The 26498-nt window shown below is 35.7% G+C and overlaps 5 protein-coding genes across 5 annotated transcripts; 2 read left to right on the top strand and 3 right to left on the bottom strand.

Moving 5' to 3' along the window:
* Positions 1-60: 60 nt before the first annotated feature.
* MONOS_1123 (uncharacterized protein) lies at positions 61-10359 on the top strand (the record flags this gene model as incomplete). The annotated part of the gene is made up of 2 exons (XM_067863742.1): positions 61-1417; positions 1645-10359. 2 exons carry the CDS (start codon positions 61-63, stop codon positions 8478-8480), a joined length of 8193 nt encoding a protein of 2730 aa, XP_067735860.1. The 3' UTR covers positions 8481-10359.
* MONOS_1124 (uncharacterized protein) lies at positions 10325-16372 on the bottom strand. The gene has a single exon (XM_067863753.1). It carries the CDS (start codon positions 16059-16061, stop codon positions 11226-11228), a length of 4836 nt encoding a protein of 1611 aa, XP_067735859.1. The 5' UTR covers positions 16062-16372; the 3' UTR covers positions 10325-11225.
* A 561-nt stretch (positions 16373-16933) lies between these two features.
* Positions 16934-18469, bottom strand: MONOS_1125 (putative Cathepsin B precursor). Its single transcript, XM_067863764.1, has 7 exons — positions 18386-18469; positions 18223-18344; positions 17977-18172; positions 17876-17914; positions 17707-17815; positions 17492-17571; positions 16934-17353 (listed from the first exon to the last, which is right to left on the bottom strand). Exons 1-7 carry the CDS (start codon positions 18456-18458, stop codon positions 17091-17093), a joined length of 882 nt encoding a protein of 293 aa, XP_067735858.1. The 5' UTR covers positions 18459-18469; the 3' UTR covers positions 16934-17090.
* Positions 18470-19004: 535 nt separating this feature from the next.
* Positions 19005-20668, top strand: MONOS_1126 (uncharacterized protein; the record flags this gene model as incomplete). The annotated part of the gene is made up of 2 exons (XM_067863774.1): positions 19005-19112; positions 19209-20668. 2 exons carry the CDS (start codon positions 19005-19007, stop codon positions 20190-20192), a joined length of 1092 nt encoding a protein of 363 aa, XP_067735857.1. The 3' UTR covers positions 20193-20668.
* Positions 20669-22256: 1588 nt separating this feature from the next.
* Positions 22257-25243, bottom strand: MONOS_1127 (putative 5' nucleotidase family protein; the record flags this gene model as incomplete). The annotated part of the gene is made up of 3 exons (XM_067863785.1): positions 25116-25243; positions 24904-25046; positions 22257-24848 (listed from the first exon to the last, which is right to left on the bottom strand). Exons 1-3 carry the CDS (start codon positions 25210-25212, stop codon positions 22257-22259), a joined length of 2832 nt encoding a protein of 943 aa, XP_067735856.1. The 5' UTR covers positions 25213-25243.
* Between the last annotated feature and the right edge of the window lie 1255 nt (positions 25244-26498).

Here is a 26498-nt window from a genome sequence, read left to right as displayed (position 1 = left end):
TCGGAAGAGGTTCTGCATAACAAATATTATAACAAATGTTGCGGCATAGGAAATAAATTCATGCAAAACTCACATGCTCACAATATCGAACATGCCACCACACTTCTTACTCCCTTTTCACATTCCGATCACTCGACTTTTATTTTAGTTAATTCCTCGCTGGAGCTTGTGAAACTGGAGATATTACTTTTGCACAATTACACATACACTTCCATTTCAAACGATTCATTTCTTATAATTAAAGGTTGTTCACACGTCATGCCAGAGCGCATGCCTCCAACCTTCATAAGCTCAGGAGGCTCAGTAAAATGCAGTAACATATCATTTCAAAACTCTCAAAATGCCATTCCATACGTATCTACCATCACTTCCTTTAAAGATAATATTGGTTCATTTTATCTTGAGCAATCTTCGTTTTCTTCATTTAAGTTAAGATCTGTCTTTACAGCTGATGGGACAGGGACACAATCTCTAATTCGATCGTGCACATTTAAAAATATGACAATCGATTCATCTTCTGTATTTTTTTCACATGGATCTGTTATTAACAAACTCACAATTCAAAGCAACATTTTTTTAAAATGTGAATCAGCTTTTGAAGGTGGAGTTACTCACGGACTCGATAATCAATGCCGAATTTTTACCTCATCGAATAATTCCTATTTATATTGCACTCGGGGAAAAATTCATTATTTTAAATCTCCCGATTATAAATGCCCTCAACAAAGCAAAAGCGAGAAAAGTCAGTCTTCATCTGCGCCGATATGCACACTGTCGCAATCTCATAGATTCCATCGAGAAGATCGCCAGCCTATCAAAGAAGGAAACTCAACCACTCATGTTTCTGTTCACTATCGGGTCCGTCCTCCTCCTGAAATACATATAAAGATTCCCGATTCGCATTCCAATCGAGTTGCTGTGAAGGATTCTCAAAATGAGCTATCCGATAAAAATGCGTTTTCCGATAACAAAGCAGAGTCTGTTTTATCGAACCACGAAGAATTTGCTGTTTCTGTGTCATTCACAGACGACGAGTTTGTTTCCTGTTCGACAGACCCTTCCTCTTATTGTTCAATTAACCAAGCCAGCTGCTGCGGTGGGGCGATATATGCGCGTCCAAGCCAGTTCGACCAGTGCGCTTTAGACCATTCGTCAGTGGATTTTTCAGCCACGCGCTGCAATTTCAGCGACTGCTGGGCGCAGCAGTCTGGTGGAGCGATTGCCTTAATATGTGTGAGGAGTGTGTCTGTTTCAGAGTGCAACTTCATCGAAGACTATGCAGAAACAGAAGTTGGAGGGGGCATTTGGATCGATCAGGTTGCCCGTTCAACGAGCGTACGGCATTGTGTTTTCACTGAATGCGATACAGGATATTACGGATCTGCACTGGGAATGAACAATGTTGCTCTTGATGAATGTATGCAACAAAATGATTTTTATTTTCCCACAATGCTTTTTGAGTGAATTGATGAGGCAAGCATATTCTTTTTAGAAAAATTTTTTTTAATTTTAGAGATGTTTTTGTGAATTAATTTCTTTTATAAAACATTTTTATTTATTTATTTATTTATTTATTTCATCTTTATTTCATAATCTAATATTTTAAATGATCATTTAAAAAATAAATCACTCATTAATGAGCAGCGCAATATGATTATATCTTAGACGATATCGTCTTCATCGACTGCCCAGGTCTGTTGATGGAGTTTGGTGCAGTGCTCTTTGAGATTAGTGCTCCGTCGCGAGTTCCTTTAGACAGAGCAATCTTCAGGCGGTGTGTGTTCATCAATTGCGTCATGTCTTCATTGGGCGTTGGAGTTATAATCGCGGACAGCGGTAATATCCTCGGCAATCAGAACCTCTTTACCGAGTCTGCCTCGACGAATAACACAGACTTCGTACATTACTTATACAAAAACGAGAAGATGAGCGACTGTTTTAGTGACCACATCGACAAGAAATGGGTGCAGGAGAACGTCAACACACACGGCACGACTGTGATGTGCGGGGCATCAAAGCTGAATCCGTGCGACTCCATCCACTTTGCTTTTGAGACCAGCCAAGCCAACACCACATCCACGCTGCGGCTGATGGAAGACAGCTTCACAGAGAACGAGACGATTTCTGTTGGAAACAGGAGCATCGTTGTGAAAGGCGAGAGTCGCGAGCAGTGCAAAGTGAAGCCGCAGTCACTCGGTGAGTCTTCCTTGTTTTCGGTAACGTCTGGCGATTTGCATGTGGACCAGGTTACTTTTCATCCGAATGCAGCGGCGACTGCTTCATCGGGTCCTTCGGAATCGTTGTCTTTATTTTGTATCACTTCAGATGCGCAAAACAGTGTTGGCTCAATTACACTGGAAAATGTTACCATTGCGATTGAAGAAGGTTCAATTGCTACTTCACGTGCTTCGAATGAGATTTCTAATGAGAATTCTCTTCAAAAATCGCTTGCGCTCGTTTCTGCTGGAAGCTTCAGCATGCAAAATTGTCTTGTTCGTTCTTTCTTTATGGACGGATCAATCATCTCATTGCAAAAAACGGGTTTATCTTCTCATATACTGCATGGAAATGATTTATGTGAAGGCAGTTGTATCAACGTTGTTTTGGAGAACTGCCAATTTGAGCAAATCGAAGGAAAGTCAGAAGCACCATCTGTGTTGATATCAGCTTCATCGTCATCATCGTCGTCTTCTTATTTGTCGTCAACTTCGACGTCTTCATTTTCGTTAGCTTCGGGTGAAGATTCAACGGACTTTGTATGTCAACTACGAAATGCTTCCTTCTCCTCGTGCGCTTCTTCTTCCTCACCTCGTGGAGGTGCTTTTGCTTTGAATTTTACAGAGTCATCGCAGCTGCATGTGGAAAACGTGTCTTTTTTGAACTGTTGTTGTTCTACTGAAAATGCTGCCTCATCGGATCGATGCGGATTTGGTGGTGGATTATTTCTGAATATCCTCAATGCATTGCAGCCAACTGATAGTACCGCTCAGGTTCAAAACAGCTACAATTCTTTGGTGGAAACAGCTTTTTCACTGAATGACGTTTCTTTTTCTATGAACAATGCATCAGTAGGTCGTGATATGTATATAATGTGTCATTCATTTAGCGATCAGTTGAGCAGCAGCATGATTACTATCACTTTCCATCCACTTGAATATGACTATGACAACTCGATAATTGGAAGCGAGCGATCAGATGAGATTGGAGCCGATTCAATGGAAGAAGACATCCTGGGGCTGTTCATGACTTTTAAATGGCAGAGTGTGATTGCGTCGTCGTTTACTGGAAAAGATGGAACGCTCTGCGGTAGAACGGGGCTTCCCTGTGCAACGATGGGAGAAAGTTTAGTGCATTTTGATGGGAACGGAACATCGACCATTCTTATCAGAGATATTGTTGTGTTGGGCGAGGAACTGAAACTGTCGGATATGACAGTGCAGCACGAGAGTTTGCCAATTGATTTGAATAGTTCTGTCAGTAGCTTTGGAAAACATGCAAAAATGGATTCTTCAAACAATCAAGACACATCAAGCGAAATTGGTTACATTTCCGTTTCTGACAACATTGAGCCAATGTCTCAAGCAAAAGGGATGATTGAAACAGAATCAACTGTTAAGCTGAAGAGTCTTCAGTTTGCATTTAGCGAAGGAGCAGTTGCGAGTCACAGCTATTTCCTTTATACTTTAAAAGGGCAGATGCAAATGCTGAATGTGGAGTTGAAGAGCGAATCAAATGAGTTATCACAGTTGCTGAGCAAAGGAAGTAATGCAATTAGAAAGGCAATTCAAAAGCATTCAACGAATTATGGAAGCATATCGCCAATTGGCGGAGAAGCACTTATTGGAAGCGAAGGAGGGCAGATAATGCTGAAGCGTGTGACTATAAGTGGAATCCAAGTGAATAGAATCGCTTCTCTTATGCAATCAAATACTGTGTTGTTTCATACGCTTTATATAAACAATATATCTGCTGCTGTGGGGCAATCAAATGATGATGTTGGAGGTACTGCATCTGCATTAAATGAAAGTAAAGGAGCAATTCTTCTGAGGAAATGTTACAATGTAACACTCGTAGATTGTGTGTTTGATGCTGCTCAATATATGTCACGTGAATCAAAAGCAAGCAATGCAAAGTTTGTTGGAGACTCTGACTCAGTTTCACGAAATCAACAGATTTCGAACTCACATCAGAATGCTGATCCTTCTGATTCTGATACATCGATCTGTAGTTGGTCTCAATCATTTATTCATTTCTCGCATTGCACCGCTTTTCTTCTCAACACGACATTTGCGAACTCTGCTTCTGGTGCTCTTGCTGTGACTTCATCTTCTGTCAGAATAAGAGATGTGACTTTTGCTGAAAATGGACCAAAGATAACAGATTTCCCTTCGCTGAGAAGAAACATCATCTGCGAAGGAGATAACTCTTCTCATTTGATCAACGTTGTAAGCATGTCAACAACCATTTCAGAAACACCAAGTAATTCTCATGCTCAAAAGCTTGTCAAATCTCGTTTGTCTTCATTCGCTCGCTCATTTTTATCATTCTCGTCTTCTCAATCTTCTTCTTCATCCTCACTCTCTTCTGTTCGATCTTCTGTTAAGAGCACTTATTCTCCTTCTGATTCATTGTGGATTCAGAACAATGGTTGCAGGCTGTATGGCATCGCAGCTGAGTTGCCTTCCTGTAACTTCATCCCTTCTCTCAACAGCATTGAGCCTCTAATAGTCAATTCCTCGCTTTCTCTGAATATCAAAGGTGAGCTGCTTCTTCCTTGTGGCCTGTCACTTGTGATTGTTACGAACACTTCAGGGGTTGTAGAAAATGTCACCATTCCACTTAGCTCTCCTCAATTTTATAATGAAGCGCATCTTTCTGTGCTTGTTCCTTTGAATGTGCTTCCATCTTCGACTGATTCGACTGTATTGAGTGCGAAGATTGCCTATCCGTCTTCTTCTTCACCACAAAAACTGGAAATGACATCAGAGCTCAGCTTGGGCAATTTATCGTCATTTCCGTTCGTTGAAGCTGAAGGGGGAGAAGGAGACGTTTCCAAAGGCCTCAAGACAATGAACTATGTTCTTCTCATATGTGGCACTATTTGTGGCTTTGTTGTGGTTGCCACCGTCACAATTGTGCTGGTGGTGCTGCAGCGGGTGAGGGCAAACACAGCAAGAAAAGTCGAAGCTGAAATGGCGCTTGGAAGTCGAAAAGCGATTGAGATGATTGCGATGCAAGCGGCGCAAAGCAGTTTGACCTCGGAAGAGATGCTGGGGCATGCAAGTGGAGAAGAAGACGACGAAAAAGAAGAAGAAAAGGAAAAGGAAAAGGAAGTTGAGAAAGAAGTAACATCAGAGTCTTGCATACAAGCAGAGCAAGAGACAAGCATTGGTTCTGATGTTCCTTTAGAAGGATTATTCACTGAGGTTGAGATTGAGCCAGACTTCACATTAGATTCAATGTCTTCTCAATCTGCATTTTCTGAGAAGATGGCAAATACAGCTGTTTCAACTGGATCGGAGTTTCTTCCATACAAAGAACTTCGTTCAGATTCATTTATAACAGAAACGCCTATCGATGTTGATGATTCTATTAGTTCCTTCTACGCATCGTCTTCCGCATTTAATGCTTCCGTTTCCTTTGCTGGAGAGATTTCTGATGTGAACATTGAATCAGCATCTGTTAGTTCATCTCGGATAAGATCAACAAATATGAATCTATTACTGCAGCAAACTGCAAAGTCGACACCAACCAAATCCTCATCGCTTTCTTCATCCTCTTCCTCTCTTTCTCCTTCTCCTTCTCAATCATCGCTTCCTCCGTCACATAAAGCGAACACAAGAGTTAAAAACAACAAAAACCGTAACAATGCTTTAGATAGCAGCAGCAACAACAACAACAACAACAACAACAATCTTCCAAATGTTGCCAATCGTAACGGTAACTTAACCAGCGCCAAGTGTCCAAGACTAAGTTGTGATGAGTCGCCAGCAGCTATTCGTTTTATTCCTCATCCATTGGCCTCTCCATCTAATCGGAGATCGGTTATTGCTTTTCTGTCAATGCCAATCAAAATGTGGGTGCGGGGCAAAGGACATAGCGGCAAAGGTGTGTGTGTGGTTATGAGGGACGAAGACAAATGGATGGGATATCCGATGGAAAAGTACGGAAACCACAACAAGAAGAAAGGAAAATCAAGGAAAAACATCGGAGATGATGAAGATGAGAGCGAGAATGGAAGCGAAAGTGAGAGTGAATGTGAAAGTCGGTGTGAAAGTGAAAGCGAGAGCGAGAGTGAGAATGAGACGAGTGTGCGCAGCTGTGCCCAGTTTGATGAGAGCGGTGTGCTGATTGACGAGGCTGAGACGAGCAGGAACCATCAGCGATTGGACAGATACTTACAGGAAAATGCAGAATTCATTCGGAAACTGAGAAGCGACGAGCTTTCAACAGCGACAGATGTGTCTGTGTCAGAGGGAGATTCTTCCACAAAGGAAGATTGCTCATCTGAATATTTGGATGAAAAAGAGGCTCACGAACGAAAACTTCCAGATTATGATGAAGTTGCGAATGAAGGCAAAAATGAAGACAAAGAAGATAACAAAAGTTATGGCAATGCCTCCAAAGAAGTTAACAGCCAAGTCAAGAAGCTCTCAGAAACAAGCGCATCTGCAGTCAATACAGGCATACCAAGTTCTCGTTCTTGTTTTGACTTTATCAAAACGAAAGCTGCACAACTGCCTCAGTCTGTATCGGCTCCTTCAATTTGCTTGGAACATATCCATTGTGAGAAGCAACGCTCCAAATTGCATTCTGAGGATTTGCTGAAGTCACGGCATAACTTCACATCTGAAACGGGCATTGATTGGGAAGCAGATGATGACAGCAGCTTATTTGCGACTGAAACAACGCGAGATGAAGACAGTGAAAATACTTCATCCAATTGCAGTAAAGCGAAAACGTGTGCTTGCTGCATTGCGTCCTGTGTTTCAGCAATGACTCCACCCATTTCTGATGTGAAGGCTTCGAAACTGAAGAAATCTGTCAGTTCTTCTCAAATTGAATACAAAATTCTGAATCATGTGTCAAACAACAGCGAATCATGTCAACTTCACAAGCACTTGCCACTTCCTCCTCCACCTCCACCTCCACCTCCCCCATATATACAGCAACAACAACCACAATCACCACAAACACATACACCATCACCACAATTTTTATCACCATATCTATCATCACCACCACCGCTACCATTCCTTTCTTCATTTCCCGTTAGTAGAGGCAATTTAATATTAGATAAAAATAAGTCTCTTCAGCTACCTCCTCCTCCTCCTCCCACTCTTCCTCTTCCTTTTTCTTCTTATCAACTTAGAAACCAAGTATTCAATAAATCAATCACTTTAAACTTATCAAATGGAATAACGAAGACAACTGAACCAGATGCTTCAAAAGAACTGACATCTTTACAGGTTAATACGAAATGCTCAGAAAATGTGCAAAACAATGCAAACAGTATTTGCTCATTTCTTCCACCAGCTCCAGCGCCTCCTTCTCATCTGGTAGGCAAACAACCAACTTGCATTTCAAACAGCAATTACCAGCTCAGTCCAATTTGCCAAAATACTTCCATTTCTAACACTTCCCCCACTTCATCCTCCTCTGTTGCTAATCTTCTTTCTTCTTTTTTTTCTTCTTTTCTACCTTCTCTTCTTTCTTCTCTTTCTCTCCCTCCACCACCACCACCACAATCACCACCATTTGTTATGTTATCACAGAAATCAAATGAATCAACTGGTTCATTATCCTCACATAACTCAACTGTTAACACACACTCACACTCACTCATTCACTCACACTCACATTCACACACACAATCACAACCACAGTCACATCGACATTTATCCAAAGAAGATAATTCTTCAACAGACAGTGATACAGAAACTTCCAAAAGCACTCGATCTTCACACATTTCTTCTCGTTTGATCACCCCCACTTTTTCTTCTGTATCTTCTATTTCTTCTGTCTCCACCGTTTCTGCATCTTCCCTGCCTTCTCCATTATCAACCTCCACAACTTCTTCTTCTTCTTCTTCTTCTTCTTCTTCTTCGATCCGTTCGTTTCCTTTGACTACGTTGCTTCCTTCTCAACATCCGTCTACTCCTGCCACTTCTGCACTGACAGAAAGAGAACACAAACTTTGTGAGAAAACAACCTCATTGAAAGAACGTTATGTTTTGCCTTCTTTTCCTTCAGAGCCACCTGCTTTGAGCTCTTTTTCTTCGTTTTTGCGTTCCATCCCATCAGAAATTGGAGATAACAGTGTTTCGCGTTCTTCTTTCTCTCACCTTTCTTTACCTCCTCCTCCACCTCAGTCAAAGCACTCTATTTCGGCTTCTTCTTCTTCTTCTTCTCATAATTCTAACACTTCTGATCCAATTTCTCTTCCTTCTCCCCCTTCCAAAAATCTTACTAAATCTTAAGCAATTCTCATCCTAATCTGTATCATCTGTTAATAATCTGTTATCTTCTTCTTCTAAATCTTATACAAGAAATAAAGTTGCTTCAACGATCATTCTTTTTGAATGAAAAAGTTACGAGATTTTCTTTGATGCTGAAGATTACATCAAACGTGAAAAATCAAAGAAGCATAATTATTGAAGGGGGACTAAAAATAATCAATGAAACGCAAACGAATGTGTTTGAAAGGAACTGAAAAGCTGTCATAGGAATGATAGAGTTAGAAAGGATATAATCCAACTCAAAACAGCTCTTTTCTTATCAATATAAATGGCATGAGTAGGAATCTATGTCGGATTAGTTTTTTATTTTTTATGAAAAGCATTAGCATCACTTTTTTTTTGAATTTTTTACTTTATTTTCTTTTTTTTGTTTATTTTCTTTGTCTGCTGCAAAAGATCGCTAAGCGATTTTTAAGGTGCTCAGCATTACGGATTTAACTTTATCTTAATTATTATTATTATATTTTTTATCATGAAACACTTTGACAACCTTAAAAGAAACCTAATGAATCTGTGTCCATGAACCTCAAATGGATACATGTTTTTTTTAGGTTTTCTTTTCATATGCCCTTCTTCATAATGAATCACCATAGTTCTGACTCACAATTTTAGTTGTGTTGTCTGTATCATTCATGTTTTGGTATAAGTTTCACAAATTAAAATGGATAAAACAATTTGTTTTCAATTTGTTTTTGATAATTATTTTGTGATTATCTTATGAGAATTAGTTTCAAGCAAGGGCTTTTATGTTGTTAGGTGCTTTCATCTTTCATTTGCGAGGTTTATTGTGCGTTTGATTGCAATAATTATTATTTTTTTCGCATACGTTTTTTATGTTACATAATATTTCTCCTTTTGTTTGTAAATGCCACTGTAGCTCGATGGTATTTTATTTTATTATTTTTATTTTTTTTAACAATAAAAAAAAATTATGCTTTTAAAGCTTGTTGAACATAATTCTAAATATAGGATTATCAATTTCTTTCTTCTTCTTTCCTATTATTCAAATTTTTGAAACTTTCTATGATTTCTTTCTATTCTTCTTTTTTTAATCACACTTTTGAACAAATTTCTATTATTATTATTATTATTATTTTGATTATTTAGATTATTATTGTTGTTGTAACGTATTATTATTATGATGATAATTTTTATAATTTTATTTTCTTCACACTGATCTCGGATCTTTCCTTTGCAGTTCGTTTGGTTTGTTGTTGATTACTAGTTATATTTCAAGCTTTTTTCTAATTTTCTTGCATTTTTTTTTTATTTTACTTAAATTTTATTAATATTCATTGTATTTTTTTAATTTTTTAACATTTTTCCTGCATTTTAACATGAATGCTATTTCATTGCTTCGATGATCAAAAGATATGTTGCCTTGTGTCGGTGTATTTGTCTTTGTTTGGACTTTTGGAATGGTTTTCCTTTGTTTGCTGACTCTTTCGCCATCTTTCCCTTCTGACTTTACATTAATGTCTGTTTTGTTTGATTTCGGATTTTTTTATGAAGATATCTTTCACAGATTACGCCTATTTGCAAATTTATATATCAATTAACTTTTAATTTGTGAAACTTTTCACTTCGAAAAAGTAATAACAATAATTAACCACTTCCTGTCATGCACCTTTCCGTGGATTTTCATTCTTGGTGGAAATTAATTTGTGTTTGTAGAGAATAAGGCAACTTCTGAAAAAAGTGAAAATTTCGTGATTTAACAGTGTCTAATAATGGGTTTGAGTAAGTTGATCATTTAGAGGTTTGCTTTTTCTTAAAATTTCAAAAAAAATGAAAAAAACAAAAAATTGACGATTCAAAGATTTTATTGTTTGTTTTAATTTGATGAAAGTTTGGGGGTTGAGAAGACTTTTAAAGAGGGGAAAGAAATCGATAAAGTGAGTGTGTGAGCAGGAAAGAAATGAAAAGAATAAATAAAAATGTGAAATGGATAAATGTCAAAAAAACAGTTATTGTGGAAATATTTTTTTTTTCAAATCGCGCAAGCAACAAAGTGCAGCCAACTCCTTCCACAACAAAGAAGGGAAAGATAGCTAACCTGTGTGACGCATTTAAAACAGAAACATTTATTGTGCTACTAGACAAACAACATTGAATAAAGACTCAAGGCCTGAAGAATTAAAAGAAAAAAATCACAAAAAGAAATGGCGTCCATATGAATAATTGAATAAACATTGAAAAAATAAAATATTGCCTTTATTCAAAATCTATTTCAAGCCATGAGAACAAACGGATGATGAGTGGGAAAAAATGAAACAGAACAGTATTACAATACAATTTCATATTTTGAGAAATTAAACAAAAATAAAAAAACGCACGTATAACAGTATAAGCTATACGTAGATATTAAGTGATGAAAAAAATATATTAAAATAAAGCACACGGAGAATAATAGTCGAGTTAGAACAACTAAACATTTTCAAACATGAATTGAATAAAAATGAATTCAAAAATATAAGTACAGTTTCATAGGATTAAAATTGAAAATGAAATGAAAGGAAAGAAAATTAAATAAAATAATTGAAATAAACAAAGAGATACGCAATAAGCACAAATAACTACAAGAAAAAGTGATGATAAATTTGGGGGGATTATAAGAGCTGCTAGAAATCTCAAGGAGATAAGAGAAAAAAACTAATTACAGAAATCAGTATGTCATAGAAAAACAATTACATAATGATAAGAAGGCTATTGACACCGATGTGGAAGTTGTCTCTGAGAAGAAGAAAGAAGAGTTGAATAAGGTGTTCGCTTGCTTATGCATCGACGGAATGACGAATCTGTGAAGTTGGCAAAGGAAGGAAGATGTGGCGTGCTGTTGATTGTTGATGAAGAAGACAAAGATTTAGGCAAAGAGGATGAAGTGGTTGACAAATGATTGAAGGGAGCCATAGAAAGTTCTGTATTCGTATCTTGTAATGAAGCAGAAGAGAGAAGAGAACGAAGAGTAGGCTTAACTCTTTCTTTTTTGTTTGAAGAAGAAGAAGACGACGACGAAGATGATGGTGATGAAGTCAATGAACCAGGACTAAATCCTTTGGCACGCATGTCAGAACGTGTTTTTTCATCGCGACAAGCAGATTTTGAAGAAATGAGTGAGCTTTTTTGTGCTTTTCTATCACCAAGTTCAATGGCAACATCTTTTTCAGACATTTTGCGCTTTGATTTCTGATCTGAAAGGCATAAGCTTGAAGAATTTATTTGCTCGTTTAGTTTGATAGCATCCAGATTACTGTGCACGATTGATGTTGCAGGCATCTTCAGAGGAGAGACAAGTGTGAGTGCTGAAGAAGCTGGGGGAAATGGAAGATTTGGATCAAGAAGTGCATAGCAGTCAGATGTTGGAGGGGCAGGTGAAGATGATTTTGACAAAGAAGAAGACAGAGAGGAAGAAGCAAACGACAATTCAGAGGGGAAAATCGGCTGTTTGAAAATGTTCATTTCTTCGCCTTTGTCATCCGGCTGAGATTCGTTTGGAGTCTTCTTTGTCTTCTGCTGATGTTGCTGCTGCTGTTGTTGAATGATTCTAACAGTTTCTTCGTGGAGTTCAGTGAGCGAACGCAGCCTTCCCGTCTGCTGCTCAGCAGAACACCAAAAAGCTGAGCTTGGGTCTTCTGTGCGGACAAAGCTAGCTTGCTGCCATGAATTTGTGTTTGTGTTTGCATATGTATTTGTTGCCAAAGGTGTAGAAGCCAAAAATGATGACAAGAAGTGAAATGAAGGTGATATGTCAAATGCAACAGATTCCAAGTCAGATGGATCAACAGCTTCAAAGTCTGTGCTCGTAAAATGTTTGATTAATTCGTTTTCTTTCTCCATTTTCAGCCTCTCTTTCGTCGCCTTGTTTCTTTCGAACTTCTTTCTTTCAATAAGCGTGCTTCCATTGGGCATAACAGTCGGCATCTTCTGCTTCAATAAAGCACATAAATCTTCTTTTCTATCTGTTATCTTTAATGTTTCAATGATGTTCTCTGTGTCAGCGGAAGCATCTTCATTCGCTTTACGTATTGGACTCTGATCATTCTTTTGTTTGGGATGCTTCTTCGGTTCGGCTTTTTCATTGAGAATCTTTTCATTTGCAGAAACATCTCGTTTTTGTTCTTCAGCTCCAACGGCTTCTGTTTTGTTTTCCTGTTCTTTTCTCTTTTTTGCCTTTTTTCTTGACTTTTTCTGATAGTTCAGTCTCGCAACAGTTTCCAGCGTCTGTTGCGCTTTTGCTGTATCTCCCAAACAGGACAATGCATCTGCACGAATGAGAAGTGCAAACAGCCGAACAGGAAGTGGAACACGTGGAAGTGAAAGAGAAAGCGGAGAGGAGGAAGATGATGAGGAAGAAGAAGAAGCCATAGGTCCCGATGTGTTTGCTGAGGAAGAGGAAGAAGAAGATGTTGATGATGATTGCTGTTGGGTAGATGAACCAGGAGCCGTTGAAGCGCAGAGATTGGCAGATGCCTCGAGCGCATCTGCCACAAACAGCACCTCGTCTGTCTTCATCAGCGCCAGCCGCGTTTCTCCCAGACAGAGCTTCACATATGCCAATACACAGAGCAAATGGCATTGAAGAGAAGAAAGCGACCGGATGTTCTGGAGATGCTGGTTGTATTGTGTCAGGTTGTGCTGCTGTTGAATGGACAGTTGCTGTTGCTGTTGTTGTAACTGCATCAGCTCTGGCGATGTCAGAGGCGAGTCCTGTGATTGTTCCGCTTCTTTCGCATCTTTCCCGTCTGATTCTTTCTCTTTCTCTTTCCCCTTTTTCGCTGCCTGCTTTTCTTTCTCTTTCTCCTTCAGCTCTGTCACCAGACTCAGGATCTGCTGGTTCAGCCCTTTGCCTTTCTCGCTGATTGTTCTGAGGTTCTGAAGGATCCTGTTTGAGTGGTCTTTCTTCTCCAGCACATTCTGCTCTGTGAGCGAGAGTGCAGTTTCCAGGCAGGCGGAGGCAAAAGACAGAGAAATGTCACCAGACAGAAGAGCAGACTGACTGCACAGCGTGGAATGATTGGAAGATGCGGATGAAAAGGAAGAAGAAGAGGAAGAGGAAGTTGTGGATGTGGTTGATGTTATTGATGATGAAGATGCTGTCGATGGAGAAGGTGATGGTGAATTTGAAGGTGACAAGGCTGTTCGGGAGGAATCGCTTGAATCTACAGGCCCAGTTTTTTCTTTTCCACTTTTGTTTTTCTTTTTCTCTTCTCCAGCTTCGTTGCTTCTATCTTGCGCATCTGTTGTTTTGTTAGCATCATCCATATCCTTTTCTTCTTTGCCTTTGTCTTTGTTGTTTGCTTTGTCTTCTTCTCCTTCTTCCTTAGCATTTGCATCACCATTCTCTTTGTTGTTGGTGGTGGTGGTGTTATATTCTTCGTCCTTTGCGTCCCTCAGCTCCTTCAGCGTGATTTCGTTCATCTCAACAGGCCCCTTCGGGTGCTGCGGGTGGTCCAGGTGTGTTGTGGGGAAGATCGAAGTGGCAAAGAGCCAGCGGGAATACTCGTAGGCACCCAGCGGAAAGGAATAGACAGGAACAGAGGGAAAGAGAGGAGAGGGGGCATCTAATGAGGGAAGTGTGCTGTCTGAAAAGGAAGTGTTTGGTGAGGAGGAATTGTGTGCTGATGAAGATGTGGCTGTGGAGCGAGACAGAGAAGAAGAAAATAATGATAATGATGATGAAGCTGCAGAAGATGCCGATGAGATGGATGGGGATGAAGAAAGAGGAGCTGGTGATGTTTGAAGTGAAGAAAATGAAACAGACGAATGAGGAAGACAAGAAGGGCGAGCGAAAAACGGGTGGTGAGAAAGAAAATCAGTGAAAAAGCTGTTAGTCGAAGCAGATGCCTGAAAAGCATCAGAAGACAGGTGAGCAGAAAAGGATGAAGAAGCTTGTGGAGAAGATGTCAGCAGAGGAGCAGGAGAAGATGCTGTTTCTATCTGTTGCATGTGCTGATCCTGGCTTTGTGGTGAGTTGTCGAGCTTTTCTGAACAATGGAAACAATTGTGGCTACTTGATGGTGCGCTTTCGTGTGGAAAAGAAGGGTAATGAAGGAGCCCTTGTTTAGAAATCCCCACTCCTTTCTTCACTTCGCTTTCTGAGCAAATGTAGCCACGTTGCGCTTCGCTCTTCAAATACTCTTGTTCGGCTGTGGAAAGATGCATGTTTCCTGATGGCACTGGAAGAAGATCAGTAAAGGCCAGAGGAGAAGGGTTAAGAGATGAAGGTTGAGTGACTGTTGTTGAAGATGTTGAAGAGGTTGCTGACGAAGTAGAGGAAGAAGAAGAAATATGTTTATCAGCAGTTTTTAAGTTTCTATGTTTATCTCCTTCACTCTGTTCAATATTCTCAGGAAAAATCGCATTCTTCTTTCTTTTCATCAGCTGGTTGTGCCTCATGCGCCTCATTTCTTCTGCTCTGAGCACTTGTTCTTGCCTTTCTGCGGCTTTCCTTTTCTCTGTTGAAATAATGCAGCATTCAGACAGCTTTATCCAAATCTCTGCTGAGCGGGGAAGACACAGCACCGCTTCCTTCAAGCAGAAGAAGGCTTCCTCATACAGTCGCATCATTAGAAGGGCACATCCAAGATTAAACGCAATCAGACCACGATGGGTTTCAGACAGTAATTGGGGGTGTGTTTTGATTTTTTCGAATGAAGAATACAAGGACTCCATTGTGAATGCATTTCGAAGATGAGGAGAATAACTTCCGTCTTGATCCTCTGAAAGGCGATTCGGTTTCTGTAAGTCTACTGATTTAATGTTTTTCCCTTCAAAGATTTGAATATTGGATTTGTAAACCTCATCGCTATCATTTAGTGCTTGACAAAACCATATTGATGCAATTGCATATTGATTAAGAGCCATATGAATCACCCCAATATTGTTGAGATACATTTGCCTATGCTGCGGCAAAACATTTCGTAGTGAGGCTTTTAATATTGTTAGTGATTTCACATAGTCTTTATTCATCAAAGCTTCACGAGCTAAAAGAAGAGGTAGGAGACTTTGTGATGCTTGAGAATTACATTTTACAGAAATCATTGATGTGATATTATCGAAGTCGCGATGAGTGATTTGATGGATATTCGGATGAAGGCAACTGAAAAGGTATCTTGCGATCCGATGGCAGCAAAAAATGTGTTGAGATTGTTCCGAATCTACTGGAGTAACTGGATTTTGGAAATGTGATATTTGTGAAAATAAGGAAGTGCATTGATCTTCATCTCCTATTTTAAGTTGCACTGCGAGAAGGAGGAGATGGAGTTGAAGGCAAAAAGTCCAATTTGTCTTAAAAATAAGAGTCATGCAATCTTTGCTTCCAACGCACGGAGACAAAAGAGTTACAACTCTATTGTATTGTCCACATTGATAAAATAAAAGTGCCAAGTTGTATCTGAGAAAAACGCTTGAAGGTGAGCGTGAAAATGTTGGATTTTCGAGAAGACATAGCAATTGATTGATAATTTGGTAAGGTGAATGCATGTGGTCCATTAAGTGCTTGACAACTGCACGGTTGTGTTCGCGTGCAGTTTGTGCAATCATTATGAAACTCACCTCCTTGAAATGACACTATTTGATATGGACTGGTAATGGTACAGATCAAATTGATATATGTTGATTGATGAAAAATGCAAAAGACTATTGAAGTTAAATATCATTGTTTATAAAAATATCATTAGAAAATTTCGAAAATGAAAAACATTTTTTATGTTATTATTACTCAATAATAAAAATTATCTGCAATCAAACATATTTATATCACTTTTCTGTGAAGAATAAAAAATAACGTTATTTTGTAATTTTATTTAAGTTTTCATTTTGAAAAAAAACAGAATAATAAACATTTAATTTTCAATGGTTGCATATTTGGGACAAAATTTTATGTTTTATGAATTTTGTTCCACACAGTTATTTCAAAGATTTTTTTCGTTTTTTTATATTTTTATATTTAAGAATGCACGATAATGACAGTATAATAATCAAACGATTACAGAAAATGTTTGGAACAAATCTTTGAATTTTTCATAAATGAAAAAATTTTGTCCCATTTGTTTTTATATATGGGTGATTATTTTTGTAATCATATCTTTTTTCGGGGTGTTGATTTTTCAAAGATTAAGAGTTTTATAGAAGAGATTTGTGATCAAATGCAAAATTTATCATACTGTTTTGAAAACAAATATTTTAACCTCATCAAAAATAAAATTATCTTCAATAAGCTTTTTCACTTTTCACTGTTTATTGGTTAACATTAAAGATTAATTTTTGAACCGAAAATTTTGAAAGAAAAAATTTGATTTCAAAAATAATCACCCATATGAAAAGATTTGAACTCACTGTTGAATGAAAAATGTTCACAACTTTTAAATTAAAAAGAATCAAAATCTTTTTCCATTAAGTTTTATAGATGAAAATAGACAAAAAAAATATGTATATTAGCTTAAAACAAAATGGCAAAAATGTGAAATGTTCAAAAAATATTACAACTTTGACGAAAAATAAATAATCTTTGGGAATTAATTTTCTTCTCATTTAAAAAATTCAACAAGTTGTAAAGGTTATTGTTTATCATCAACCTTCAAATTCATCACATGGGAAAAAGAAGTAGTATTCCTCTTCAATGATGCAGTCATTGATCCCTGCAGCCATACGAAATCTTCCTTTTTCACCCCAGTTTTCTCCCCAGCTGTTCTGAATGATCCAATACGGTGAGCCATCGTCTTCTTCGCCCCATCCAACAATGCGAACTGCGTGGTAATCTGTTTGCCTCCCCGTTTTTTGTTTGTACACTCCTCCGTGATATTGATTAAAATCATCATAAACAAAAAATCCCACTTCAATATCAAAGAAAAATAATTGATTGTCATAAGAAATAGAGGATTCGAAAATCATGAGTATCAGAGGAATAATTTTTGCAAATAATGTGTAAGAGTCATAAATAAAAAATAGAAAAATAAAAAGATGAAACATACCCAAAAGAGATCCATAATGATAGAGAGCAGCACGCATTCCCTTAACTGAGTTATCCCTCAAAGTTCCTCCGCACATTTGACTGTTCAAAAGTGTGCAAATGCATTCGTACGATAGCAAAAACAAAATAAGTGAAAGAATAATGCAAAAGTATAAATTGAAATTAAAGATATTAAGCTTTTTGTAAAAAGAAAAAACAAGTTGAAAATTTTAATACGGATATTTTTGAAGTTGAACGTCAGATGCATTGCATTCGCTAGAGCACTGCTTTTTATCGGCAGCATATGGAAAGCATTTTTCATCGACAATGTGGTTTTCATTTAACCCTTTTGACAATTGTGTTGAAAAATATCATTAACTTAAAAAATAATAAAAGGAGGCAAAACATAATGTTGACATATAGAGCGTTCCACCTTTGCATCCATCTAAATTTTTGTTAAAATTATCGTTGAGAGATGTTAGTTATGAGCTAAAAAATTGTTTGTACCATCACATCTATCTTGATATGGTTCAGGAGGGCAAAATTTATCGCAATTCATTGAATATTGTGGCGATGGATCAACAGATATGTTTTTTGAAATGCACAATGCATCTGCATATGCGCCAGTTGAAGCAAAAGCCCAACAGGCTCCGCAGTTCCTTTGATTTTTAATATTCTTGAGAGATATACAATCTGGATATTCCTGGAAAATATTTATTTTATAAGCATGAATGATACAAAATTATGAAAAACCTTTTGTAAATCATAGAATTTAGGTAAATTCAAATTTGAATGACGTAATTTCTTTAAAGAAAAAGGATTTATTGGTTGTAAGTATTTCCTTCCATCTCTCAAAGTTTTCAAGTTTTTTGCATCTAAAGCTTCATTACATCATTAACGTATAAAGTTATCAAACTTAAAGATATTGCGCAAAAGCTTATATCTGGAACAAAAACAGCAAAATAAAAAATTGTTATCCAAGTTTTCATAAATTATTATTATGGAACATCAATAAAAAAATATGATATTCCTTTTATTTTTCATAAATTTCGTATTCGTTAAAGCCCAATGGGCTCCCACTGATATACCAAATCCAAAGGTCAATCCAGAGCTTTGTTTCGTTTCTTCAATTCTTCAACACGATGAAAATCACAAAAGTGAAATTGGTGGTTCAAACAAGAATTGGATATGTGACCCAATTGGGTACTTACCTCAAAATGTTGTCATTGAATTAAATGATAAAATTTCAAAATTTGAAGATCGAACAACAATAGAAATAGCTTTGATAATAATAGATGTTTGATAACTTGTATTGAACTCGTTCCATTTAACATGTTTTTAATAATTGATTTTTAATGAAGCGATTGAAAGAAGGAATAACCCCAGAAGTTTTTGCGGTTTCAGTTTTCAACAACTGGGGAGTGGGAAAAACTACTAATAATGGAATTCTTTATGCACTTGTGTTTGCTTTCAACAAAATTGATTTTTCTATATTTTCATCCAAAATCATTTTGCTTAGAGTACAAGATCGAAAAATGTACATGAAAACTGGAAGTGGAGTTGCAGATATTTTGACTGATTTGAGTATAAAGGCAATTTTCAATAAAACGAAGTCCTATTTACGAAAAGGTGAATTTGGAATGGTATGTTTTTGACTGAAATCATAAGCCTAAATTTGTTGCGTATTTTTAATGAATTGCTTTTTTTTTTTTTTTTTTTAATTTAATCGTTTTGTAAAGGCTGTTATAACTGTTGTTGATGGAATTATCGATGTTCTTTATCCCTCAAAATCACCAGTTACCGCAAATTTAACCAACCGTCGCGGAACGAATTCCATTGCTTTGGCACTTGCTTCTGTTTTCCTAACTTTTACTGTTATAGGCTGCGCTTGGAGATACAAATCAAAAAGGAATAAAAAAATATTGGTTAATGATAAAGCATTTTCCCAGCCTTCAACAAATAATTTAGCTGCAGGAGCATTAAAGCCAACTTATGTTAGAAATTCTGCAAATGAAGACTTTGCAAATAAGTCGAACAGAAGAGATGAAGGAATTATTCAAAAAAACGTAATTGCTGTTCAAAACGTTCTCAAAGATTCATCGGCTTCGAAAAATGTGGAGGCAATAAATGAAAATAATAGGCCTCTTCAAGGAAAAGAATATCCAACTCAAAAGATTTCGAATAAAAATGAGCAGTCTTTCGTTCCGAAATCGAAAAAGGTAATAGACGATAACGATTTGCTTGAAGAACAATTAAAACGCGAAGCAATGGCTGAGGACTCCAATATAGTCCATTCGTTAGTTGAAAGAGAAAAAAATCGAGAAATTGAAGATAGTATAATGTATGAATATACAAAAAGAAAAGAAGAGGAAGAAAAAAAGGTTGAAGAGGAAAAAATAAGAAGGGTAATTGAAGCTGGAGAAAGGAGAAAGGAAATCGAAGAGAAAGAAAGAAGAAGAAGAGAAATGGAAAAAAGAAAGATTGCAGCAGAAGAACGAAGAAAAGTAATTGAAGCGGAAGAACGAAGAAAAGAAATTGAAGCGGAAGAAAGAAAAAGAAAGGCAATTAAAGAAGAAGAACGAAGAAAGGCAATTGAAGCGAAAGAAAAAAAAGAGAGAGAGAAAGAAGAAAAAGAAAGACAAATTGATTCTTCGACAAAATTCATTGATTCCTTTGGTGGGGGAGATTGTTTAGAAGGAGGTGGGGTGGAAGATGATTGGTAAGTATTTGTGTGCTTTTATTTCTTAATGGATTTTAACATTTCACTTTTAAAAACTGTTGGATGTTGAAGAGAAAAGTTGGTTTTTTTGAACTGTGTTTTATTTTGTTAAATTTTATTTTTTGGATTGGCATTTTTATTGAAGTTCGTTTATCTGATTGCCTGAATTTTATGTTCTTTATGGTGTTTGTTAAATGCTTTTGAATTCATTAATTCTTAATTTATCTTGAAAAGCAGAAATATTCTTAATGTAAAATAATGCAGAAGATGTAAATTATTCGTGTTTACACTTTTTGCAAGTTGCATCTCATTGAAAATTGATTGCGTAATATGTTCATATTTCTTCATTGCTCTATTCGTTTTTTGAGAAAGCATATTGAATGAAATATTTCAATATTACTTTTTCACATATCTCTTATTTTTTTTTTTTTTTTCATTAAAATTTTTCTGAGGAACGAAGAAAAAGCCAATTATAAATGCATATACAGTCTTTTATTTCAATCTTGGATTCTCACATAAAATCAAAAAAAAAAATTTTTTTTTTGATTTTTTTAATTTTTTTATGTAACCAAGAATGCAAAATTATTATCTTGTTCCTAATCATTCGTCCGGAAAATGCAAACATTTGAGGTGAGCAAAAAAAAAAAATAAAATAAAATAAAATAAAGAGACAATTTTTCCTAGGATAAATTATTATCGATATTTTTTATATCAAAAGCGAGTTGGAGTGAGCAGTCTTTCTTTTATTTCTCTTGCAAACACATATGGGGCAAAATATTTCACTTCATGAATTTTTATTGTATAAGAATGCACTATGCATGGACTTTTTGCGTTTTAAAAAAAAACACAAATAAAAATGAAGGAAAATTAGGACTTTTAAGCTTTTAATAAACAAAGGAAGAAAAAATTGTTTCGCTCATAACTTTATTTCGCTCTCTCAGATTTCAAAATAAATTGGATTTTCATTTCTGAAAGCAGGCATCGTTGAAATCAAAATATGAAGTTTTCCAACATTTCACGAATGTCAAAAAATGGACTAATTATTTTGTGTTTTTTGACCTCAAAAAGTCAATGAAAAGTGTATAATTTTTTTCTGAAAATGCTTGAAGTTAAATATTTTGCCCCATTTAAGAATTCTCACATCCCTAAATTAGGGTTTTGAAGGTTATAATTCCTTTTTAAGACAATTTTTATACTTGTCGCTATGAACTCCCTTACCAAACTGTCAATTTTTCGTTTTATTTCCCCTTCATAATCCATAATTAAAATTTGGAAATTTCTTAATCAAAGTTTTAATAAGTGGTATTAATTGTTTGAACTAACAACAAAAGAAAAGACTAAAAATATCAAAAATAACACACAAATAATGCTATTTATTATTTTAAAAAAATAAAATCAAAAATATTTTAAAAATTTCGCTCCTTTAAATTTTTTAAGTTATACACATAAAACAAAAGAAAGAATGAAAGAAAGAAACGAGACTGGAAAACACTAGCATGAAAAAAAAAAAAAAAAAAAAAAAAAAAAAAAAAATGTACAGAAAATTGAAATTTCAATCATATATTACAAAATATGAACTCTAATGATTAAATAAAATATCTTCAGACAACATTTGTAGGATTAAATATTGTGCCATACTGTACAAATCAGAAAACATCAATCTTCAAAGCATCATTTCGAGGAAAAAATCTGAAAATAAAGAAAACTACTTTTAAACACTAAAGATGAAACAATTATAATGTTAAATCTGTTAAAAATTCTAGCTTTCTTAACTGTTTGCAAAACCTAGTAACAAAAGTAGCTGAAGATAAACACTAAAAAAATTGATATAGAAAAAAAATGCAAAATATGTTGTTAAACAAAAATTGTTTTTCCTTTCAATTAATGCTTTGTACAGAAATCATAGAATACACAAATTTAAATACTTGATACGCATATCGCAGGATATCAACTTTACCGTTGAAAGCATTAAAAAAAAAATAATTCTACACTTATTATTATTGCTACATCATGAAATCTTCGTTTTTTTAATTATTAGATACGATCTTATTTCATTTTAAGCCATCCTTTATAATTGAGAATTTAGTTTGTTTAGTGATTCAACCTCAGTATATTTCCCACCATATGTCTCGCTTTTAATTGGTTCCTCTTTCTTTCTTTCTTTCTTCTCTTCTTTCTCTTCCAGTTTCCATTTGCCTTCCTCTTCTGCTCTTTCTTCAAGAAGCATCCACTCATCTTTTCGTTTTCTTCGTTTGTGGCTTAAAATACATCCAAGAATTGCCAAGCCAACGATAATCACATCGACAACACACCCCAATATTGCAATTGCAGCAATCGCATCCTTTTTATGCACTTCAACAGGGCAAGGTGTCTTTTTGAAGAAATCAGCAAGCACATCGTGATTTCGTGTGCGCTCAGTATAAAATAGATAATACAGGTCGTGCAAGGACAAGGAAACAGCATCTTTGATGATATGGCAATCATGCCCAGTCGAAATAATATCAAACCGCTTGCTGGTGTCATTCACAAAGTTCGAAAAATGCATCCACTCGCCAAATGTGAAGTGGTCACTAAGTTCGTTGGGTGAAGTGGATTGGTGGGAGAAAGGTGTAAATGCAGAGAAAGAAGGATGAAGTGAAGATTCTCGCTTACCACGCGCAAGATGAGATGAAGAACGTTGATGTGGGCTGTTCATCGATGAAGTGAAGCGATGTGGACGGCTATTTGAAGGAAGATTGGCACGAGATGTGATATGGTTTTGATTAAAAAAGAACAGTGGAATTAAAGAAAATGCTTGTGAAAAAGTTTTTGGCTGAGGCTGCAAAGGCTCAAAAATATGTTGTTCATTTGAAAATTCTGCGTCAACTCCATTTATTTCAGATGTTGAAGAATATCTCCCCAATTTAATATGAAGAGATTTGTTTACGGACAAAGTGCAGTAATAGTTGTCAGTTGTAAGAGGCAAAGCATTTGATCTATCCAATTGCTTTTCTTGTTCTTTTCTATTTGAATCTTCTTTGTTTTTCTCCATATAATCTTGACTTTGTTTTCCCTCCAGCTTCATTTTTTCAATAAATTTCTTTTCAAGTTCTTCTCTTCTTTTTCTTCTCTCATTTCGCTTCATTTGATCAATCTTTATGTTTATTTGATTTTGGGATATTTTCTCACTTTTCCCTTCAAACGATGAATGATGCTCCTTTTTCCCTTTTGAAAAGCTTGAATGCGTTCTCGAAGGAGCAAGCAAAGATTCGTAATTGTCAAAATATTCGTTCTGTCTTTCTGCTTTGCCTTCATAATTCGCCTCGTCTGGCTCCATTAATCCGTTCACAGAAGCAGCTGCATTACTCATGACTTCACTGATATTCGCAGACATCAGCTGCTCCAGCATTTTGGCTGTGAGGTTACGAATGGCACAGAACTTCTCGTTTAATGGATCGATGCTGTACAGATCGTCCCTCGTAACAGGCCCTTTGAACAAATGATATCTGAGTGCCTCATTTCCCAAAGCGAAAATCTGCAGATGCCACTCGTTGTCCGCAGCAGCTGGAGAAAAACGGAATTGTGATGAAGAACCTGATGTAGGGGTTAGAGGAGACGCTAATGTTGGAGGAACATACGGAAATGGATCCATTTCTTTGTAAACTGTATTAAGCAAAAAATAATCAAGAGATTGTGGATCATCTGCTGTCACATTGATAAAGTAGGAGCTTCGAACACATCCAAGCACTTCCCCTAATTTCTGTTTATTGAATTTTTCTTCAATGGATTTTCTAATCATTGCTCCGTTCTCAGTTTCCCATTCAGAATTACTAACAGAAGTGGTTTTTAATATTGTGGATCTATTTCCAAATACAAAAGTCTTTTTCCTTTGTCTGTCATAATCTCTAATTTTTGTCAAAGTTCTCTTTCTGCCTTCCTTATTTATTTCTTCTTCATTCCATTTGTTTGCAAACTTCTTGTCGTTCACTTCGCAAAACTCCTTAAATTCATTAACCTTTCCTTTCAGAAACTGCACCTTCTGTTCAGTAATTTTGTAATATGATCCTTGTGGAGAATTATCTGGAGTTTTCTCGAGTGCTAGATGCAAGTTCAGCGCGCCAATACTGTAAAAATACACACCACTTTGGATTCGAACTGAATTATCAGAAAGATTATAACAATGCTGTTGAAGATGAGAACGCCCACCCAGTACAATTATAGGAATATATTTGTTGAATACACGCAATTTTTGAAGAACAATCTCAACTTCGGAAGATACAACATCCATGTGACACAATACTATTATCATACGCATATCTTTATCTTCAAGCATTTCCTTAACATAAGGAAGAGTAGCAGCGTACTCAATACGAATAACGTAGACAGTTTCTGCAGGCGGATCAAACGTATAAATAAAGCTTAAAATACCAACCTTCCCGAAATTTTCGATATTTATAATTCTATGAGAATTTGTAACAGGATCTGAAGAATCGTTCATCAAAATGTTCCCAGATAAATAACGCTCTTTTACAGAGTCAGAAATATTGTTTTTAATATATTTCACAATTTCATCAGAAAATAACTCCTTTGTTCCCATAGCCCAAGCATCAATTGATAACAAATTCATCAAATCAAAATTAATGGATCCAGGAATATTAGTACTGTCACTGAGTCCAGATCCCTTATGAAATTATATAAACAAACAATGCAATGCGAATAAAAGCAAAAAAGCTTACCATAATCCAATCGCCAGAATCAAAAGCAAAAACATGATGAGAATCACTTTCGTGCGATTTTACATGTGAAATGAGATTTTCATAATCTGCAAGTGATGCGTCATACTGAGGCTCATGTGTTTTTTGTCGTATCCAACCATGAACTATTATGTAAAATTTTTATCACAGAAAAGATTTATTTATGTTTAGAAAATGTGATTTTTAATATATACCATCATTTGTGTGAAGGATAGTAATATCAACATCCTGAGGGAATTGTTGTGCTTCGACGCTTTTCCAAACAAAAAGAAGGCACAGATATATCCACATAAAGTCCCAAAAAAACAAATGAATGTGATCTAAAGTATAGTTTTTTTAATTTGATAAATATGCAATCAAAATTAAAAGAACAAAATTCACCTTTTTGGCTGATATTTTATTCAAGCTTTTGAAAAATTGCATTTTTCTTAAATTAAAATGATGATGTTTAGAAAAACAATAGAAGAATTAGTCAAAGAAAAAAGTCAACAATTGAAATTGTGCAATCAATCGAATCCTTTAATTCATAATTCACAAATCAAACAGCAATAGAGGAATAACGATGCACATTCTATGCGAATATAAATAAAAAAAATGTATCAAAAAGATGATGCACAAAATAATTGCAAGAATTGTTAAGTGATGTTCAAAGAATTAGATGAATTTGTTATTTCTTGTTGAAGTACAAGAAATGAAGATTGCATTGAAAGAATACACAAAGAAGAAGAAATGTGAAGGCAACAACACAAAGAACGAGAAGAGGAAAAGTCACATTTTTCAGAAATGAGAGGAAGAGTTAAAATAACTGGTTGGTTGAACACTGTACGTCTTTTTATTTTGCCAAGAAAAAAAAGAAAAGAAAAGAAAAAACATCAATTTTAAATGAATAATCTAAAAAATTATTATAATGATAAAGAAAAACACAACAAAGAAAAATAAAAACATGAAAGAAAATTCAATTTTTTTTTCAGTAAAGTTTGTTAATTACAATGATAATTATGATAATGAAAACGATAATGATAATGACAAGGGCAACAACAAGAAAAGAATTAAGAGAAATAGTTAGAGAAAGAGTTAGAGTAAGAACAAGAACAAAAATGATGATTGTGACAATGATTAAGACAATAGAGACACAACGTTCCGTAGGCAACAATAACAAAATAACAAAATAATAATCAAAATAATTAGAATAAAAATGAATGCACCACAAAAGAGAGTTAAGAGTGAAGATGGGAGCAACAAGCAACAAAATTCATTTTGTGTGAATGAGATCGAAGGTGAATGAAAAAAAAAGGGGGGATAAGAACCACGCAATAATCGGAGATGGAGTTATTATAATTACATACAAGGAAATAAGAGAGAGGCTAAGAGAAGAAAACAAAGAGAAGATTAAAATAAAATAAAAAAAAATAGAATAGAATAGAATAGAATAGAGTAGAGTAGAATAGAAATAAAAATATGTTCAAATAAATAAAATAAAAAAAGGAGTATGACAGAATAATAAAATATAAAGCAATTCAGATGATATTCTCTGTTAAAGGCTCAAGCATTTCTTTCTTTCTTTCTTTCTTCTTTCC

This window comes from Monocercomonoides exilis (assembly GCF_001643675.1).
Source record: "Monocercomonoides exilis strain PA203 chromosome Unknown scaffold2-2631571, whole genome shotgun sequence".
NCBI lineage: Eukaryota > Preaxostyla > Oxymonadida > Polymastigidae > Monocercomonoides > Monocercomonoides exilis.
The sequence above is the reverse complement of the archived record's forward strand: the minus strand, read 5'-3'. Positions and strand labels throughout refer to the sequence as shown.

Bases quoted from the DNA above. Each gene is read 5' to 3' on its own strand.
- MONOS_1124 (XM_067863753.1), bottom strand. From the start codon at position 16,061: ATGATTGCACAAACTGCACGCGAACACAACCGTGCAGTTGTCAAGCAC.
- MONOS_1125 (XM_067863764.1), bottom strand. From the start codon at position 18,458: ATGAAAACTTGGATAACAATTTTTTATTTTGCTGTTTTTGTTCCAGAT. The intron at 17,915-17,976 runs GTACAAACAATT...ACAAAAATTTAG, and splicing joins ATATCAAGATAGATGTGATG to ATGGATGCAAAGGTGGAACG. The intron at 17,354-17,491 runs GTATGTTTCATC...TTGATATTGAAG, and splicing joins TCATTATGGATCTCTTTTGG to TGGGATTTTTTGTTTATGAT.